General features: G+C 45.1%; 2 protein-coding genes and 2 non-coding genes across 4 annotated transcripts; all 4 read right to left on the bottom strand.

Annotated features, from left to right (window-relative positions):
* Window positions 1–519: 519 nt before the first annotated feature.
* On the bottom strand, window positions 520–6,282 carry LOC136314515 (large ribosomal subunit protein eL32). Its single transcript, XM_066245532.1, has 4 exons — window positions 6,176–6,282; window positions 4,904–5,004; window positions 4,112–4,293; window positions 520–714 (listed from the first exon to the last, which is right to left on the bottom strand). The coding sequence occupies exons 2-4, from the start codon at window positions 4,997–4,999 to the stop codon at window positions 585–587; spliced, it is 408 nt and encodes a 135-aa protein (XP_066101629.1). The 5' UTR covers window positions 5,000–5,004; window positions 6,176–6,282; the 3' UTR covers window positions 520–584.
* LOC136314847 (small nucleolar RNA SNORA7) lies at window positions 5,073–5,212 on the bottom strand. The gene has a single exon (XR_010727420.1). It is a non-coding gene; the product is annotated as a small nucleolar RNA SNORA7 (small nucleolar RNA).
* A 4,948-nt stretch (window positions 6,283–11,230) lies between the features above and the next one.
* Window positions 11,231–16,710, bottom strand: LOC136314516 (large ribosomal subunit protein eL32). The gene is made up of 4 exons (XM_066245533.1): window positions 16,601–16,710; window positions 15,297–15,397; window positions 14,505–14,686; window positions 11,231–11,425 (listed from the first exon to the last, which is right to left on the bottom strand). Exons 2-4 carry the CDS (start codon window positions 15,390–15,392, stop codon window positions 11,296–11,298), a joined length of 408 nt encoding a protein of 135 aa, XP_066101630.1. The 5' UTR covers window positions 15,393–15,397; window positions 16,601–16,710; the 3' UTR covers window positions 11,231–11,295.
* Window positions 15,466–15,605, bottom strand: LOC136314845 (small nucleolar RNA SNORA7). The gene has a single exon (XR_010727419.1). It is a non-coding gene; the product is annotated as a small nucleolar RNA SNORA7 (small nucleolar RNA).
* Window positions 16,711–18,569: the final 1,859 nt, after the last annotated feature.

Here is an 18,569-nt window from a genome sequence, read left to right as displayed (position 1 = left end):
TAAGGATCTGATATATGTGGAGTGTATACCTGAAGTAGCAAGCTGGAGGAATTTATATAAGAGACTGCAAGCTATCTTCAAACATCTAGGACTGACATATATTAGAGGGATTTGTGTGTCATCCTGTTTTGTATTTTTGGACAGAAGCTATATGGTGTTACTTAAGCACCAAATTAACGATTAAACCTTTCACACACGTTCTCAATCTTCACAAGAACCATACTGGGTAATTTGTTATCCAACATTACAAAAGTGAGGCTAAGCACAACTTCTTGCTCTGAGATGCAAGGTCCTTCAATCCAGGGTGTTGGAACCTACCTTGGTCTGAGGGCCATGTCTTCCCCAGCCCTTACTGGAGCTGACCAAGGCTGGTCTGGGCACCTGAGGCTAGTGTCCTGTGAAGGATTCAGTCTCCTTTATAAAAGCCCCTTTCCAAATGGCAGATTTCAGACCACTAACAGGCAAACGAACAATCTCTGACAAGCTGTCAAAGTAAGAAACAGAGAATAAAACCAAGGGTGGAAATGCCAGATGGCATAATTTTTCAATTTTATTAACACAAATACAACGTGCACACAATCTGTCTATTCATTTTCTTCACTGCGCAGCCTGGCATTGGGATTGGTGACTCTGATGGCCAGCTGAGCTGCTCTTTCCACAATGGCTTTGCGGTTCTTTGAGGAGACGTTGTGAGCAATCTCAGCACAGTAAGATCTGGAAGAGAATCCATAAGTAGGTGAGGAGCAAGCCAGCCTAGAACATGCACTTGTGTGCTCCACTGGGAAGGCAATGGGTTTGGTCATGTCACCTCCAGAGCCACAGCACTGACCCAAGAGGGTGTTGGTAAGTGGCTGTTGAGTGCGACCTGAACACCCCAAACTCCATGTTACTAGCAAGGATCTTAAAAGTGTTTCCTGTGACATTAAGAATCCTCACTGCCCTCTCTTATTTAATCCTCATGGCAGCCATGTAAATTCAGGTATCATCTCTATTTTACACACAAGAAAGCCAAGGTCTACAGAGCCGGAAGTGAATTTCCAAATCACATATTCAGTAACAGACAGGGTCGGATGGCTCAGGCCCAGACTCCAGGCTCAGAGATTCTCCCCGTTTTTCTGGCCACTCTGCTCAACTCTGGCAGTTTCAGGGAGCTTGGACTTGCTTCTGAAAAGTTTTAGAGCTGCAAGAAGCAGAACAGACTATAACAGTCTGATTAATCCAAAGGCTCCTTGATCCAGACCATCAACTTTTTACTTGTTCAACAGCTGCAGATCAATTTTAAAGGTGAAAGTAATATTGCCTCAAACCACCCAGTAAGTGGCAACACCTTACTATTCCCAAACACAGGATGCTAGGAACCAGTTTCATCCATTCCTCACAGGTAAGCCATACCCCAATTTGGTAACAAATTGGTCTAAAGAACACATTTCAGTGGGGAGGTGATCTGTAGCCCTAGAAGGTATCTTTAAGAAAAGATACTACTCACCCTGGAGGAATTTCAGCAAAAAAGGAAAACTGTAAGGAGTGATTAAATAAGGCAGTAGGTATATGTTAAGTTATAGCTTAACAGTGAGACAAGCAAAATAGACAATTTTTTTGTTTTGTATAAATGAGTTCACTCCAGCTCAAAGTAGCTACATTAAAATGTTTCCATGATCTTTGTTTTCAAGAAAACTTAAGTTGTGCCTGACCAGGAGGTGGTGCAGCGGATAGAGCATTGGACTGGAATGTGGAAGACCCAGGTTTGAGACCCCAAGGTCGCTGGCTCCATAAAGGGGTCACTCGCTCTGCTGTAGCCCCCTGGTCAAGGCACATATGAGAAATCAATCAATGAACTACTAAGGAGCCGCAACGAAGAATTGATGCTTCTCATCACTCTCCCTTCCTGTCTGTCCCTATCTTCCCTCTTTGTCTCTGCCACAAAAAAACTTAACTTGTATTATAGCTTTTGTCTTTTTAATTTCCCCAAAATTCCTCAGTCCTTGTCCATATGTATGTAATAACCACAATCATCCTGTACATATTTAAATGCTTTCCCTGCAGCTTGGGCATTTTCCATTCTCAATTTTTTTTATTTTTAAACAAAGGACCCTTTAATTGTTTTTTTTATTTTTATTTTTTTTACAGTGACAGAGAGAGAGAGAGACAGATAGGGACAGACAGACAGGAACAGAGAGAGATGAGAAGCATCAATCATTAGTTTTTCATTTTCATTGATTGCTTTCTTATATGTGCCTTGACCATGGGACTACAGCAGACCGAGTAACCCCGTGCTCGAGCCAGCGACCTTGGGTCCAAGCTGGTGAGCTTTGCTCAAACCAGATGAGCCTGCACTCAAGCTGGCGACCTCGGGGTCTCAAACCTGGGTCTTCCGCATCCTAGTCCAACACTCTATCCACTGCACCACCACCTGGTCAGGCCCATTCTCCATTTTCTTAATGTATGAATAACATTCCGCTCAGTTGCACTCCCACCATCTGCCAATTACATTTACAATTATTCAGTTACTGTTGCAATGATCAGCTTATAAAGTTTCCCTTTTTAATTATTTAAGGATAAATGCCCAGAAATGGAACTTAATGATTAAAAATCATGGATTCAGAGTATTTCTATGGTTCTCGATACCACAATATTGCCATCACAATCTTTTTTTTTTTTTTCCTACACAACAGGTATTAGATTACATCTTTGTGTCATAATTCTCCTTCTGGCATTTCAATGTCTGGTTAAATCTCCAACCTAGAAACTCAACCAAAAATGGTTTTGTTCATTTTTATTGCTTGTGTCTTCAATCACAATAGCTAAAAGATCTTAGAAAATATGTACACATCACCTCCCACAAGCGATCTTTTCTCAATCCACTGCCCTAGTTTTGGCCTAAGCAGACCAAAGTCTCATACAGAGCTAAGTGTCTACCTTTCTTCAAACAGTGAAAAAGTGAGTCACCCCTCCACACACTCTTTTTTTTACAGAGACAGAGAGTCAGAGAGAGGGATAGACAGGGACAGATAGACAGGAATGGAGAGAGATGAGAAGCATCAATCATTAGTTTTTCGTTGCGCATTGCAACACCTTAATTCAGGGGTCCCCAAACTACGGCCCGCGGGCCACATGCGGCCCCCTGAGGCCATTCATCCGGCCCCCGCTGCACTTCTGGAAGGGGCACCTCTATCATTGGTGGTCAGTGAGAGGAGCATATTGACCATCTCATTAGCCAAAAGCAGGCCCATAGTTCCCATTGAAATACTGGTCAGTTTGTTGATTTAAATTTACTTGTTCTTTATTTTAAATATTGTATTTGTTCCCGTTTTGTTTTTTTACTTTAAAATAAGATATGTGCAGTGTGCATAGGGATTTTTTTATACATTTTTTTATAGTCTGGCCCTCCAACGGTCTGAGGGACAGTGAACTGTCCCCCTGTTTAAAAAGTTTGGGGACCTCTGCCTTAATTGTTCATTGATTGCTTTCTCATATGTGCCTTGACTGCAGGCCTTCAGCAGACCGAGTAATCCCTTGCTCAAGCCAGCGACCTTGGGATCAAGCTGGTGAGCTTTTGCTCAAACCAGATGAGCCCACGCTCAAGCTGGCAACCTCGGGGTCTTGAAACTGGGTCTTCTGCATTCCAGTCCAACGCTCTATCCACTGCACAACCGCCCAGTCAGGCCCTCCACACACTCTTGCATGTATACAACTCTGTGTAAGTGCCTTCTGCCTGCGGTCTTCCTCTTCTTCTCCATCTCTGGTCACTGAGCTCTAAATCAGTCAGCAGCTCCTCCGTGCCTGTAGCAATCTGAAGATACCCGTAGCCACAGTTTAAGTGCTCCTTAAGTCTGAGGCTCCTACCCCTAACATAAATAATGGTCTGCAAATGACTCCCAAAAGCCACTGCAGTGTCTGTGGTGGCAGAGTCCTTCTCTTTAGGTATCTACACTTAGTAGAACAAGTTGCCTCCTTCACAACACAAAACGTCTTGAAGTTCCCAACAAGCATTCACTAAGCTGAGAGAATATACTTCTCCAAATGTGTTCTGAAAGGTCTAGAGTCCCTACCAAAAATGTTCACACAGATGCACCCTTCTGACAGCTGAACTCAGAGGTGGGATCCAACTCACTTGTTGCACATCAGCAGTACTTCAAGCTCCTTGACGTTGTGGACCAGGAACTTCCGAAAACCACTGGGAAGCATGTGCTTTGTTTTCTTGTTGCTCCCATAACCAATATTGGGCATCAAGATCTGGCCCTTGAATCTCCTGCGCACTCTATTGTCAATGCCTCTGGGTTTCCGCCAGTTTCGCTGGAAGAAAACACACAGGTGGGTAAGTGTCTGTGCAAACTGCCAACTCTTCATTTGGAGGAAAAGGGGACCAAATGACAAGGAAACATAACAAACAGCAGTTGTCTCTGGATAACAGGACTTCCCTACTTCTATTTTCCTGGTGAAGAAAAATAGGGCTCCTGTGTCTGCACACCAGGAATGTAGACCTACATCCACACTCCTTCTAAGCAAAGGAAAAGTGGACTACACACCGACAGACTTTGAGGGGATTATGTACACAGGAAGGTGAAGAGCATGGGTTTCAACACTGCACTCACGACCCAAGGTTTCTCATCTATAATATAGGGATAACCCTACTCATCATCACCATCATAAAGCCACCTGAAATACAACACAAATATAAATATAAGCGTGTAGGGACCTCAAAACAAGCACATGTGCCTTGTCATCTAAACTTCAATTTACATACCAAGAGGCTGAGGGCCAGTAAGTACAGTACCTGGGTTTCTACAGTGAGCTCTTCCACCAGAATGGTTGGTTCTCTGCCAAAGGCAAGCTTCTGACTAGGTGATGACAGAAACTCTTTCCTTTACCTCAATACTTTCACTTCCATCTCAGGACCACCTACCTTAATTTTGACATATCGGTCTGACTGGTGCCGGATGAACTTCTTGGTCCTCTTTTTGACAATCTTGGGTTTCACCAGGGGTCTGAGGGCAGCCATGGTACCTTCAAAAGAGAAAAATACCATGAAACAAACAGTCCTGGAAGGAGGCTTTCCTTGCTCAGGGCTTTAATGTTGTTGCAGAGTGTCTTCCAATCACCAGCTACAGAGCAAGCGGGGACTGGAATGGGTACCTCTGCCAGGCTTGCTTTCCCTCCCATCTCCGAAGCTGGAAGAATATTAGCCACTCTCCAGACGCGATCCTGGGAGGTTAGGACTCATCTCTTGCATTCAAAGCCAAGAACGAATGCCAATAGCTGACCTAAACAAAACGGCCTCCAAAAGGGCAGCAAATCCTACTCCACAAAGTATCCGAACCCCCAAACAATCCAATTTCTTTTTGTTATGCGGGCCTTTAACAAACTACATGAACTGGAGTGTTTCCTTATATGTAAAACGGACATTCTATTGCAAACTGAATGCTTGCAGTGCCCAGACCAAAGAACATTTAAATAAACAAAAACCTCTAGATACACTGCCAGAACGTCTCAGCCTTTGAACATACCGATCTACCAGGAACTCAAGTTACGTTCCTAAAGGTGTCCTCGGCAAGCCTCATTTTCCCCCCACTGCAGCCATCAATTTCCCTGTCTCACAGTTGGTACTCAATTAAGGACACCTCCGCCGCTGCATCATGATTTCCTCACAAACATGATGGAGTTTCAATTCCCAGAGAGCCTGACTCGCTATCAGAATTTCTGGTAACTGAACAAGTGAATTCACAACTCTATTTTTATCTCTGGCAGTCCTACCGCAGCAGTAACCCCAGGGCCAGAAACTGGAAGGAAGGGAGGGTCGAGCAACAAAAATAGTTTTTTTATTTCTGTAACATGTGGGCAGATATCGCTGATCCAGGTAATCCGACGACTCGAGCACTGGCCAGTAAGACCGCAACCCCCGGATCGCTCCACGTCCCGGAGAAGCCCCGAGGTTTGACCCCGGCCCCGCCAGGCCCTGTACCTCCAGGATTCAAAGAAGGCGCCCCGCAGTTCACACTGACCCTAGCAGGCCACCGTAGGAACGAAAGCGACTCGGGTAAGCGAATCTCAATCAACAGCTAAATCACTTCGTCCTGTTCCTGTACCCGCGTCAGCTAGGGGACAAGGACAATACCGCCCAAACGATGGGGCTTTGTGGAGACCGCAGAAACACAGATTACCAACGACTAAAACTCACCAAGTAGGAGATGGCTGCCACCTCCTTAGGCAACGCCGAGGAAGAGAAGGGAAAGTAGGACGCGAGGCCTGATGGGACTTGACGTCTGGGTCCTGGCAGGGAAAAGGCAAGATCGTCGGGCTCTTGGTCGTTAGAAAATAAAGAAACGTCAAAATAATAAAAAAATTTCGGATTACCTATATTTATCTAGATATTATTATCCCAGTTTCATACCTATTCAGTGTAGTTCGATGTGGGCTCACGCACAGATTTTTTAGGGCTCCTTAGGTAGCTATCCCGTATAGCCTCTACAGACTGGTCTCTGACTGATGGCCTACCAGGACGGGTTTCTCCACCAAACTGCTGGTTTCCTTCAACTGCTTATCCCACCTAGTAATGTTATTCCTATGTAGTGGCGCTTCATTATAAACGCGCCGATATTCACGTTGCACTTTGGTCACGGATTCAAATTTAGCAAGCCACAGAACACACTGAACTTTCCTCTGTACTGTCCACATCTTGACTGGCATGGCCGTGGGCTGCTCTGCTGTATACACGGTGTTACGTCATCATCTGCGCATGCGCACATGCTGCCACATCATCCTACAGAAACTGGAAGGGTTTTCCTTTTATTTGGTGCAGATTTCACATTTCCATCGTCTTTTGTTGTACTTCTTGTCAAGGGATAGAAATTAAGTGAACACTTTACAGCAATAGTCACTATAATTCTTTTTTTTTTTTTCTTTTAAATGATAGGGGGAAGGCAGATGCAGACTCCAGAATGCAACTGGGATCCACCCACCAAGGACCCTCCCTACAAGGGGATGCTCAACCCATCTGGTCCCCCTGCAGTTGCTTGGCTACTGAGCTATTTTAGTGCCTAAGGCGAGGCCATGGAGCCATCCTCAGTGCCCAGGGCCAACTTTGTTTGAACCATTGGATCATGGCTGTGGGAGGGGAAAAGAGAGATGGTGGGAGGGAAGGGTGGAGAAGCAAATGATTGCTTCTCTGGTGTGCCCTGACTGGGAATCAAACTCTACATGCTGAGCCTATGCTCTACCACTGAGCCAACTGGCCAGGGCCACCAATTCATTATCAAAAATAAAGGTGCATAATATAAATTGGCTGCTCAAATGCCCTGTAGGTGACCTTGAAACTGATTTGAATGACAAAGAAATGGTTTCTTGGGAAACCAGCCAGTGTTAAGGTCCAGAGGGGAAGAGACTGCCAGGCTGAAACCAGAGGAGATTGTGAAGCAGGGTTGTGTGCCATAGGTGGTCGAGAGTAAAACAAAGATGTGATGCAAGGACAGGCTCAATAAAGGATGATCCATTGTTGTTTCCCACTTTAGGTCAAAGCTGGTTCTGTGAAGCAAGAGTTTGAGAAGCAAGATGAACTGAAACGCTCTGCAATGAGGGCAGTGGCTGCCTTGCTAACCATCCCAGAAGTGGGGAAAAGCCCCATTATGGCTGACTTTTCTTCCCAAATCAGATCCAACCCTGAACTTGCTGCCCTCTTTGAAAGCATCCAGAAGGATTCTGCTTCAGCCCCCAGCACAGACTCAATGGAACTCAGCTAGCCCTACCCAACCTAATCCCTAGATGGGCCCTTACTCAAAGCGGGATCCACCCAGTCCTGAGGCCTCAGCCTCCTTCTGCCACCCCAAGCCTTTACCTCTCCCTTTCATCTCAGTGGGGTCCTTGTTCTCTTTGGGGTTTACAGTGCCTTCTCCAAGGATCCCAACTCAAAGGCCTCCAATCTGAAGCTGTAAGGCTGCCAACGTTGGGCCCTTAAACTCAGAACAGTCATTCAAAGCAACAGGGTGGAACGTTCCAAGCCTTTCACATAGGTTGATATGACTTCACACTGGTCTGGTTCCTTCAAGCTGATGAGGCCCTGCCTCACAAAATACCACTTAGTATTTAGATCTACTCATGCTCACAGCTGAGAGGTTAGGAGGCAGTAGGCTGGCCTTTCTTCCCACTAGTGTCCCAGATTTGTCCCACCATTCTCATTTTTCCAATTCACTCAATCTATTGATATACCAAAAATTAGTGCTTTGGCTGGGCATCTTAAAAACTCAAGATACTTCCGAGTTACACTTTAGAATTAAAAAGCTTTCTAATTGGCAATAACCAATCAGAAATGTTTTCTGTGGGGTGTGGTAGAGTGTGGGTAGTGAGTTACAGCTGATGTTTTCTAATTTCAAAACTCTCACTCAGCCAACTGTGAAACAGTAAAGCATGAAAGTATAAACAATCTTTCACGTCACCCCACGTAGGCATTTCCAGGTTTGTGTCTTTCTGAGGAAGGTTTTGAACATGTCCTTTTTACTATCAAGGACACAGAATTAAGTGACAGGCCAAGGAATTTTCTGTGCTATCCCAAGTTAATAAAGGAGAGAGCATAACTTACAACTATTTTCTCTGCACAATTCCTCCAGTCATTACTTACACCACATATCAGTATGTCTCAAGTACAGCCCACCTCAGTGCCAGCAGCCAGGGGCAGAGGCCAGGCAATGGTTCAGGGCCACAGTTTGCACTGGCATGGGGCTCAAGTCAATTTAAAGAAATGAAAATGACCAATAATTTACTTAAATATTTCATATTAGTATTTGAACAGGAGGCAACCTGTAAGACATTTACTAACTGAAACAGCCTTAAATCCAGCCATGACTAGCACACCAAGAAAATTATAATCAGTGTATTATTTCTGGCTCAGTTGACCAGGATGGTGAAAAAGAAAAAAAACAAAACAAAACCCAACCCAACTCTTATACCAGAACAGCAATATTCAACCAGTGTGCCACAAGAATTTTTTAAACATACTTGCCCTAGCTGGTTAGCTGTTGGTTAGAGCACTGACCTAAAACGCCAAGGTTGCAGTTCAATACCGGTCAGGGCACATATAATCAACTCATGAGTGCATAAATAAGTGGAACAAACTGATGTTTTTAAAATAAAAAACATGCACTATTCAGTCAGGGGTAATGACCTCTTTTCCCTTATATTGTAAAAAAAAAACAGCCATTTGGTCAGATAGGCAAAATATGTGCTTATTTTTTTTTTTATTTTTTTTATTTTTTTATTTTTTTTTTTTATTTTTTTATTTTTTATTTATTCATTTTAGAGAGGAGAGGGAGAGAGAGAGAGAGAGAGAGAGGGAGGGAGAGAGAGAGAAGGGGGGAGGAGCTGGAAGCATCAACTCCCATATGTGCCTTGACCAGGCAAGCCCAGGGTTTTGAACCGGCGACCTCAGCATTTCCAGGTCGACGCTTTATCCACTGCGCCACCACAGGTCAGGCCTGTGCTTATTTTTTGAGAGAAGGGGAAATAGTGAGACAGATTCCTATGTGCACCCCAACTGCGATGTGGCTGGCATCCCATCTTGGGCCAGTGCTCCTGTACTGAGCTATTTTTAGCACCTAGGCTGATGCACTCTAAGGGAGCTATCCTCAGCACCTGGGGCCATGCTCGAACCAATTGAGCCACTACTGTTGTGGAGGGGAACAGAGGGAGGGAGTAAGATGGTTACTTCTCCTGTATGCTCTGACAAAGAATCAAACCTAGAACAACCATATGCTGGACTATCTACTGTTCCACCAGCCAGGGCCAGAAAGTGTATTTTTTAATGTGCTGAATTTTGGTAATTGTGTGCCATGAGGTGTAAGTTTTAAAATCACTGTACTAGAGTATCACACACCACATACCATGTGACCTATGTTGCTAACTGAATACCATTTCTTGGGGTAGCATAATCTTAGAATTAAAAACAGGTAAATCCTAGCTTTTGTAGCTGAAAAGGAGTTTGAGTGTTCAATTCTGAGTCCCAAGAGACCTGATTATCAACAATCAGTTAAGGATCTGATATATGTGGAGTGTATACCTGAAGTAGCAAGCTGGAGGAATTTATATGAGACTGCAAGCTACCTTCAAACAACTAGGACTGACATATATTAGTGATTTGTGTGTCATCCTGTTTTGTATTTTTGGACAGAAGCTATATGGTGTTACTTAAGCACCAGATAACGATTTAACCTTTCACACACGTTTTTTTTGTTTTTTGGGGGTTTTTTTTTTGTATTTTTCTGAAGTTGGAAACAGGGAAGCGGTCCGACTCCCACATGCACCCGACCGGTATCCACCCGGCATGCCCACCAGGAGGCAATGTTCTGCTCATCTGGGGCGTTGTCCATTGCTCTGCTGCAACCAGAGCCATTCTAGTGCCTGAGGCAGAGGCCATAGAGCAGGGGTCCCCAAACTATAGCCCGCGGGCCACATGCGGCCCCCTGAGGCCATTTATCCGGCCCCCGCCGCACTTCTGGAAGGGCACCCCTTTCATTGGTGGTCAGTGAGAGGAGCATAGTTCCCATTGAAATATTGGTCAGTTTGTTGATTTCAATTTACTTGTTCTTTATTTTAAATATTGTATTTGTTCCCATTTTGTTTTTTTACTTTGAAATAAGATATGTGCAGTGTGCATAGGAATTTGTTCAGTTTTTTTTATAGTCCGGCCCTCTAACGGTCTGAGGGACAGTGAACTGGCCCTCTGTGTAAAAAGTTTGGGGACCCCTGCCATAGAGTCACCCTCAGGGCCCAGGCCAACTTTGCTCTAATGGAGCCTTAGCTACGGGAGGGGAAGAGAGAGACAGAGAGGAAGGAGAGGGGGAGGGGTGGAGAAGCAGATGGGCGCTTCTCCTGTGTGCCCTGGCCGGGAATAGAACCTAGGACTACCGCACGGGCCTCACACATGTTCTCAATCTTCACAAGAACCATACTGGGTAATTTGTTATCCAACATTACAAAAGTGAGGCTAAGCACAACTTCTTGCTCTGAGATGCAAGGTCCTTCAATCCAGGGTGTTGGAACCTACCTTGGTCTGAGGGCCATGTCTTCCCCAGCCCTTACTGGAGCTGACCAAGGCTGGTCTGGGCACCTGAGGCTAGTGTCCTGTGAAGGATTCAGTCTCCTTTATAAAAGCCCCTTTCCAAATGGCAGATTTCAGACCACTAACAGGCAAACGAACAATCTCTGACAAGCTGTCAAAGTAAGAAACAGAGAATAAAACCAAGGGTGGAAATGCCAGATGGCATAATTTTTCAATTTTATTAACACAAATACAACGTGCACACAATCTGTCTATTCATTTTCTTCACTGCGCAGCCTGGCATTGGGATTGGTGACTCTGATGGCCAGCTGAGCTGCTCTTTCCACAATGGCTTTGCGGTTCTTTGAGGAGACGTTGTGAGCAATCTCAGCACAGTAAGATCTGGAAGAGAATCCATAAGTAGGTGAGGAGCAAGCCAGCCTAGAACATGCACTTGTGTGCTCCACTGGGAAGGCAATGGGTTTGGTCATGTCACCTCCAGAGCCACAGCACTGACCCAAGAGGGTGTTGGTAAGTGGCTGTTGAGTGCGACCTGAACACCCCAAACTCCATGTTACTAGCAAGGATCTTAAAAGTGTTTCCTGTGACATTAAGAATCCTCACTGCCCTCTCTTATTTAATCCTCACGGCAGCCATGTAAATTCAGGTATCATCTCTATTTTACACACAAGAAAGCCAAGGTCTACAGAGCCGGAAGTGAATTTCCAAATCACATATTCAGTAACAGACAGGGTCGGATGGCTCAGGCCCAGACTCCAGGCTCAGAGATTCTCCCCGTTTTTCTGGCCACTCTGCTCAACTCTGGCAGTTTCAGGGAGCTTGGACTTGCTTCTGAAAAGTTTTAGAGCTGCAAGAAGCAGAACAGACTATAACAGTCTGATTAATCTAAAGGCTCCTTGATCCAGACCATCAATTTTTTACTTGTTCAACAGCTGCAGATCAATTTGAAAGTAATATTGCCTCAAACCACCCAGTAAGTGGCAACACCTTACTATTCCCAAACACAGGATGCTAGGAACCGGTTTCATCCATTCCTCACAGGTAAGCCATACCCCAATTTGGTAACAAACTGGCCTAAGGAACACATTTCAGTGGGGAGGTGATCTGTAACCCTAGAAGGTATCTTTAAGAAAAGATACTACTCACCCCTGGAGGAATTTCAGCAAAAAAGGAAAACTGTAAGGAGTGATTAAATAAGGCAGTAGGTATACGTTAAGTTATAGTTTAACAGTGAGACAAGCAAAATAGACAAAGAATTTTTTTGTTTTGTATAAGTAGTTCACTCCAGCTCAAAGTAGCTACATTAAAATGTTTCCATGATCTTTGTTTTCAAGAAAACTTAAGTTGTGCCTGACCAGGAGGTGGTGCAGCGGATAGAGCGTTGGACTGGGATGTGGAAGACCGAGGTTCGAGACCCCAAGGTCGCCAGCTTGAGCGCGGGCTCATCTGGTTTGAGCAAGGCTCACTAGCTTGAGCCCAAGGTCGCTGGCTCGAGCAAGAGGCCACTCGCTCTGCTGTAGCCCCCTGGTCAAGGCACATATGAGAAATCAATCAATGAACTACTAAGGAACTGCAATGAAGAATTGATGTTTCTCATCTCCCTCTTTTCCTGTCCGTCCCTATCTGTCCCTCTCTCTGACTCTCTTTGTCTCTGCCACAAAAAAAAAACACTTAAGTTGTGCCTGACTGGGTGGTGGCGCAGTGGATAGAGCGTCGGACTGAGATGCAGAGGACCCAGGTTCGAGACCCTGCGGTCGCCAGCTTGAGCGAGGGCTCATCTGGTTTCAGCAAAAAGCTCACCAGCTTGAGCCCATGGTCACTGGCTCGAGCAATGGTTACTCAGTCTGCTGAAGGCCCGCAGTCAAGGCACGTATGAGAAGGCAATCAATGAACAATTAAGGTATTACAATGCGCAACGAAAAACTGATGGTTGATGCATCTCATCTCTCCGTTCCTTTCTGTCTGTCCCTGTCTCTGACTCTCTCTGACTCTGTTTAAACAAAAAAAAACTTAAATTGTATTATAGCTTTTATCTTTTTAATTTACCCAAAATTCCTAAGTCCTTGTCCATGTGTATTTAATAACCACAATCATCCTGTACATATTTAAATGCTTTCCCTGCTGCTTGGGCATTTTCCATTCTAAATTTTTAAAAAATTTTTTTTGTATTTTTCTGAAGTTGGAAACGGGGATGCAGTCAGACTCCCGCACACCCACCAGGGGGCGATGCTCTGCCCATCCGGGCTGTCGCTCTGTTGCAACCAGAGCAACTCCAGCGCCTGAGGCAGAGACCATAGAGCCATCCTCAGCGCCCCAGCCATCTTTGCTCCAATGGAGCCTTGGCTGCGGGAGGGGAAGAGACAGATAGGAAGGAGAGGGGGAGGGGTGGAGAAGCAGATGGGCGCTTCTCCTGTGTGCCCTGGACTGGAATCGAACCCGGGACTTCCACACGCCAGGCCGACGCTCTACCACTGAGCCAACCGGCCAGGGCCCTCAATTTTTTTAAGGTATGCATAACATTCTGCTCATTTGCACTCCCATCATCCACCAATTACATGTACAATTATTCAGTTACTGTTACAATGATCAGCTTATAAAGTTTCCCTTTTTAATTATTTAAGGATAAATGCCCAGAAATGGAACTTAATGATTAAAAATCATGGATTCAGTGTATTTCTATGGCTCTAGATACCACAACATTTGCATCATAATCTTTTTTTTTTTTTTGGCTACACAGCAGGTATTAGATTGAATCTTTCTGTCATAATTCTCCTTCCGCATTTTAATGCCTGGTTAATCTCCAACCTAGAAACTCAACCAAAAATGGTTTTGTTCATTTTTATTGCCTGTGTCTTCAATCACGACAGCTAAAAGATCTTTGAAAATACGTACACATCACTTCCCACAAGCGATCTTTTCTCAATCCACTGCCCTAGTTTTGGCCTAAGCAGACCAAAGTCTCATACAGAGCTAAGTGTCTACCTTTCTTATAACAGTGAAAAAGTCAGTCGCCCCTCCACACACTCTTGCATGTATACAACTCTGTGTAAGTGCCTTCTGCCTGCAGTCTTCCTCTTCTTCTCCATCTCTGGTCACTGAGCTCTAAATCAGTCAGCAGCTCCTCCGTGCCTGTAGCAATCTGAAGATACCCGTGGCCACAGTTTAAGTGCTCCTTAAGTCTGAGGCTCCTACCCCTAACATAAATAATGGTCTGCAAATGACTCCCAAAAGCCACTGCAGTGTCTGTGGTGGCAGAGTCCTTCTCTTTAGGTATCTACACTTAGTAGAACAAGTTGCCTCCTTCACAACACAAAACGTCTTGAAGTTCCCAACAAGCATTCACTAAGCTGAGAGAATATACTTCTCCAAATGTGTTCTGAAAGGTCTAGAGTCCCTACCAAAAATGTTCACACAGATGCACCCTTCTAACAGCTGAACTCAGAGGTGGGATCCAACTCACTTGTTGCACATCAGCAGTACTTCAAGCTCCTTGACGTTGTGGACCAGGAACTTCCGAAAACCACTGGGAAGCATGTGCTTTGTTTTCTTGTTGCTCCCATAACCAATATTGGGCATCAAGATCTGGCCCTTGAATCTCCTGCGCACTCTATTGTCAATGCCTCTGGGTTTCCGCCAGTTTCGCTGGAAGAAAACACACAGGTGGGTAAGTGTCTGTGCAAACTGCCAACTCTTCATTTGGAGGAAAAGGGGACCAAATGACAAGGAAACATAACAAACAGTAGTTGTCTCTGGATAACAGGACTTCCCTACTTCTATTTTTCTGGTGAAGAAAAATAGGGCTCCTGTGTCTGCACACCAGGAATGTAGACCTACATCCACACTCCTTCTAAGCAAAGGAAAAGTGGACTACACACTGACAGACTTTGAGGGGATTATGTACATAGGAAGGTGAAGAGCATGGGTTTCAACACTGCACTCACGACCCAAGGTTTCTCATCTATAATATAGGGATAACCCTACTCATCATCACCATTATAAAGCCACCTGAAATACAACACAAATATAAATATAAGCGTGTAGGGACCTCAAAACAAGCACATGTGCCTTGTCATCTAAACTTCAATTTACATACCAAGAGGCTGAGGGCCAGTAAGTACAGTACCTGGGTTTCTACAGTGAGCTCTTCCACCAGAATGGTTGGTTCTCTGCCAAAGGCAAGCTTCTGACTAGGTGATGACAGAAACTCTTTCCTTTACCTCAATACTTTCACTTCCATCTCAGGACCACCTACCTTAATTTTGACATATCGGTCTGACTGGTGCCGGATGAACTTCTTGGTCCTCTTTTTGACAATCTTGGGTTTCACCAGGGGTCTGAGGGCAGCCATGGTACCTTCAAAAGAGAAAAATACCATGAAACAAACAGTCCTGGAAGGAGGCTTTCCTTGCTCAGAGCTTTAATGTTGTTGCAGAGTGTCTTCCAATCACCAGCTACAGAGCAAGCGGGGACTGGAATGGGTACCTCTGCCAGGCTTGCTTTCCCTCCCATCTCCGAAGCTGGAAGAATATTAGCCACTCTCCAGACGCGATCCTGGGAGGTTAGGACTCATCTCTTGCATTCAAAGCCAAGAACGAATGCCAATAGCTGACCTAAAACAAAACGGCCTCCAAAAGGGCAGCAAATCCTACTCCACAAAGTATCTGAACCCCCAAACAATCCAATTTCTTTTTGTTATGCGGGCCTTTAACAAACTACATGAACTGGAGTGTTTCCTTATATGTAAAACGGACATTCTATTGCACACTGAATGCTTGCAGTGCCCAGACCAAAGAACATTTAAATAAACAAAAACCTCTAGATACACTGCCAGAACGTCTCAGCCTTTGAACATACCGATCTACCAGGAACTCAAGTTACGTTCCTAAAGGTGTCCTCGGCAAGCCTCATTTTTCCCCCCACTGCAGCCATCAATTTCCCTGTCTCACAGTTGGTACTCAATTAAGGACACCCCCGCCGCTGCATCATGATTTCCTCACAAACATGATGGAGTTTCAATTCCCAGAGAGCCTGACTCGCTATCAGAATTTCTGGTAACTGAACAAGTGAACTCACAACTCTATTTTTTCCTCTGGCAGTCCTACCGCAGCAGTAACCCCAGGGCCAGAACCTGGAAGGGAGGGTCGAGCAACAGAAATGGGTTTTTTATTTCTGTAACATGTGGGCAGATATCGCTGATCCAGGTAATCCGACGACTTGAGCACTGGCCAGTAGGACCGCAACCCCCGGATCGCTCCACGTCCCGGAGAAGCCCCCCCGTTTGACCCCGGCCCGGCGCTGCACCTCCAGGATTCAAAGAAGGCGCCCCGCAGTTCACACTGACCCTAGCAGGCCCCCGTAGGAACGAAAGCGACTCGGGTAAGCGAATCTCAATCAACGGCCGAATCACTTCGTCTTGTTCCTCCTGTACCCGCGTCAGCTAGGGGACAAGGACAATACCACCGAAATGACCATTCAGAAGAATAAGCCTCCTCACCAGAGGATGATATGGCTTGGTGGAGACCGCAATAACACAGATTACCAACGATTAAAACTCACCAAGTAGGAGATGGCTGCCACCTCCTTAGGCAAGGCCGAGGAAGAGAAGGGAAAGTAGGACGCGAGGCCTGATGGGACTTGACGTCTGGGTCCTGGCAGGGAAAAGGCAAGATCGTAGGGCTCTTGGTCGTTAGAAAATAAAGAAATGTCAAAATAATAACAAAAAAATTTCGGATTACCTATATTTATCTAGATATTATTATCCCAGTTTCATATCTATTCAGTGCAGTTCGATGTGGGCTCACGCACAGATTTTTTAGGGCTCCTTAGGTAGCTATCCCGTATAGCCTCTACAGACTCATCACTGACTGATGGCCTACCAGAACGGGGTTTCTCCACCAAACTGCTGGTTTCCTTCAACAGCTTATCCCACCTAGTAATGTTATTCCTATGTGGTGGCGCTTCGTTATAAACACACCGATATTCACGTTGCACTTCGGCCACGGATTCGAATTTAGCAAGCCACAGAACACACTGAACTTTCCTCTGTACCGTCCACGTCTGGACTGGCATGGTCGTGGGCTGCTCCGCCGTTTACATTGTTTTACGTCGTCATCTGTGCATGCGCGCATGCTGCCACATTATCCTATAGAAACTGGGAGAGTTTTCTTTTTATTTGGTGTAGATTTCACAATTCTATAGTCTTTTGTTGCTTTCCTGTGACCGGTCAAAAGTGCACCATGACTTGACGGACACAGTGTATTGAAAAACTTTTATACCTGCTGTTCGGACTATGTAGAATATTTGGAATTCTTTCTGAGCTTCTAAGACCTGGGGAGCATCCACTTCCGCCAGAAGTTGAAGCCAGTTTTTAGATTATTTTCGCCCTCGTTTCTTCTACTTCAAAGCGCGCCTCTTGGTGGCCGGGAGGAAACAAAACAGAGACTTCCTAATACTCCCTCACGTCAAGAGCAATGAGATTACCTATTCATCCAATAGGATTTACTATCCTCAGAATTCTATGAAATAGGTTTATTGTTTCCCCCATTTTACATATGTAGAAAATGAAGTTTGGAGATTTGACTCAAAAAACCACACTTCTAACCATTAGGCAAACTGTCAAATATTTAATTATTCTTTTTTTTTAATTTATTGATTTAGAGGGGGAGAGAGAGAGAGAGAAAGAAATATCTATTTGTTGTTCCACTTGTTTATGCATTCACTGGTTGATTCTTGTGTGTGCACTGACTGGGGATGGAACCCACAACCTTGGCTTATCAGGAAGATGCTCTAACCAACTGAGCTATCTGACCAGGACTTTGTTTTGTTTTGTTTAGCTTTTGGGTTTAAAATTAGTGCATGGCCATGGCTGGCTGGCTCAGCGGTAGAGCGTCGGTCCATCATGTGGATGTCTCAGGTTCAATTCCAGGCCAGGGCACACAGGAGAAGTGACCACCTGCTTCTCCACCCTTCCCATCCTTGCTTCTCTCTCTCTCTTTCTCTCTCTCTCTTCTCCTCCCCTCCCTTCCTGCCAGGGCTCCATTGGAGTGAGTTGGCCCCAGGCGCTGAGGATGGCTCCATGGCTTCCACCTCAGGTGCTAGAATGGCTCCGGTTACAACAGAGCACGCCTCAGATGGGCAGAGCATTGCCCCCTAGTGGGTTTGCTGGGTGGGTCCCGATCCAGCACATGCGGAAGTCTGTCTCTGCCTCCTGTCCTCTAAAACAAAACAAAACAAAAAAACAAAAACAAAAACATTACTGTGAAAATTAAATTTCAGAAGGCAAAAAATGCCCCTTGATTCCACAATACTAACGTCATTAGTGATCTCAATAGGAATAATTAAAGGGGCCAGATGAGGACAGAAGCTAAACTGGATGTGTTGTTAACTGAATGAAAAGTGAGAAGGGAGGAGGGCAAGTGTTGGCAACTCCTTCATGAGATTTTGACTCATGAAGGAGAATTTGAGAAGACACAGAGAAGTGAAATGGGAAATGTAAAATCAATTGTCTTGTCTCAGGTCACACAGC

The sequence above is a fragment of the Saccopteryx bilineata genome, chromosome 10, assembly GCF_036850765.1.
Source record: "Saccopteryx bilineata isolate mSacBil1 chromosome 10, mSacBil1_pri_phased_curated, whole genome shotgun sequence".
NCBI lineage: Eukaryota > Metazoa > Chordata > Mammalia > Chiroptera > Emballonuridae > Saccopteryx > Saccopteryx bilineata.
The sequence above is the reverse complement of the archived record's forward strand: the minus strand, read 5'-3'. Positions and strand labels throughout refer to the sequence as shown.

Coding starts and splice junctions, on each gene's coding strand:
- LOC136314516 (XM_066245533.1), bottom strand. CDS start 15,392: ATGGCTGCCCTCAGACCCCTGGTGAAACCCAAGATTGTCAAAAAGAGG. Junction 14,687..15,296: donor ACCGATATGTCAAAATTAAG/GTAGGTGGTCCT, acceptor GTTTTCTTCCAG/CGAAACTGGCGGAAACCCAG. Junction 11,426..14,504: donor GTACTGCTGATGTGCAACAA/GTGAGTTGGATC, acceptor ATTCTCTTCCAG/ATCTTACTGTGCTGAGATTG.
- LOC136314515 (XM_066245532.1), bottom strand. CDS start 4,999: ATGGCTGCCCTCAGACCCCTGGTGAAACCCAAGATTGTCAAAAAGAGG. Junction 4,294..4,903: donor ACCGATATGTCAAAATTAAG/GTAGGTGGTCCT, acceptor GTTTTCTTCCAG/CGAAACTGGCGGAAACCCAG. Junction 715..4,111: donor GTACTGCTGATGTGCAACAA/GTGAGTTGGATC, acceptor ATTCTCTTCCAG/ATCTTACTGTGCTGAGATTG.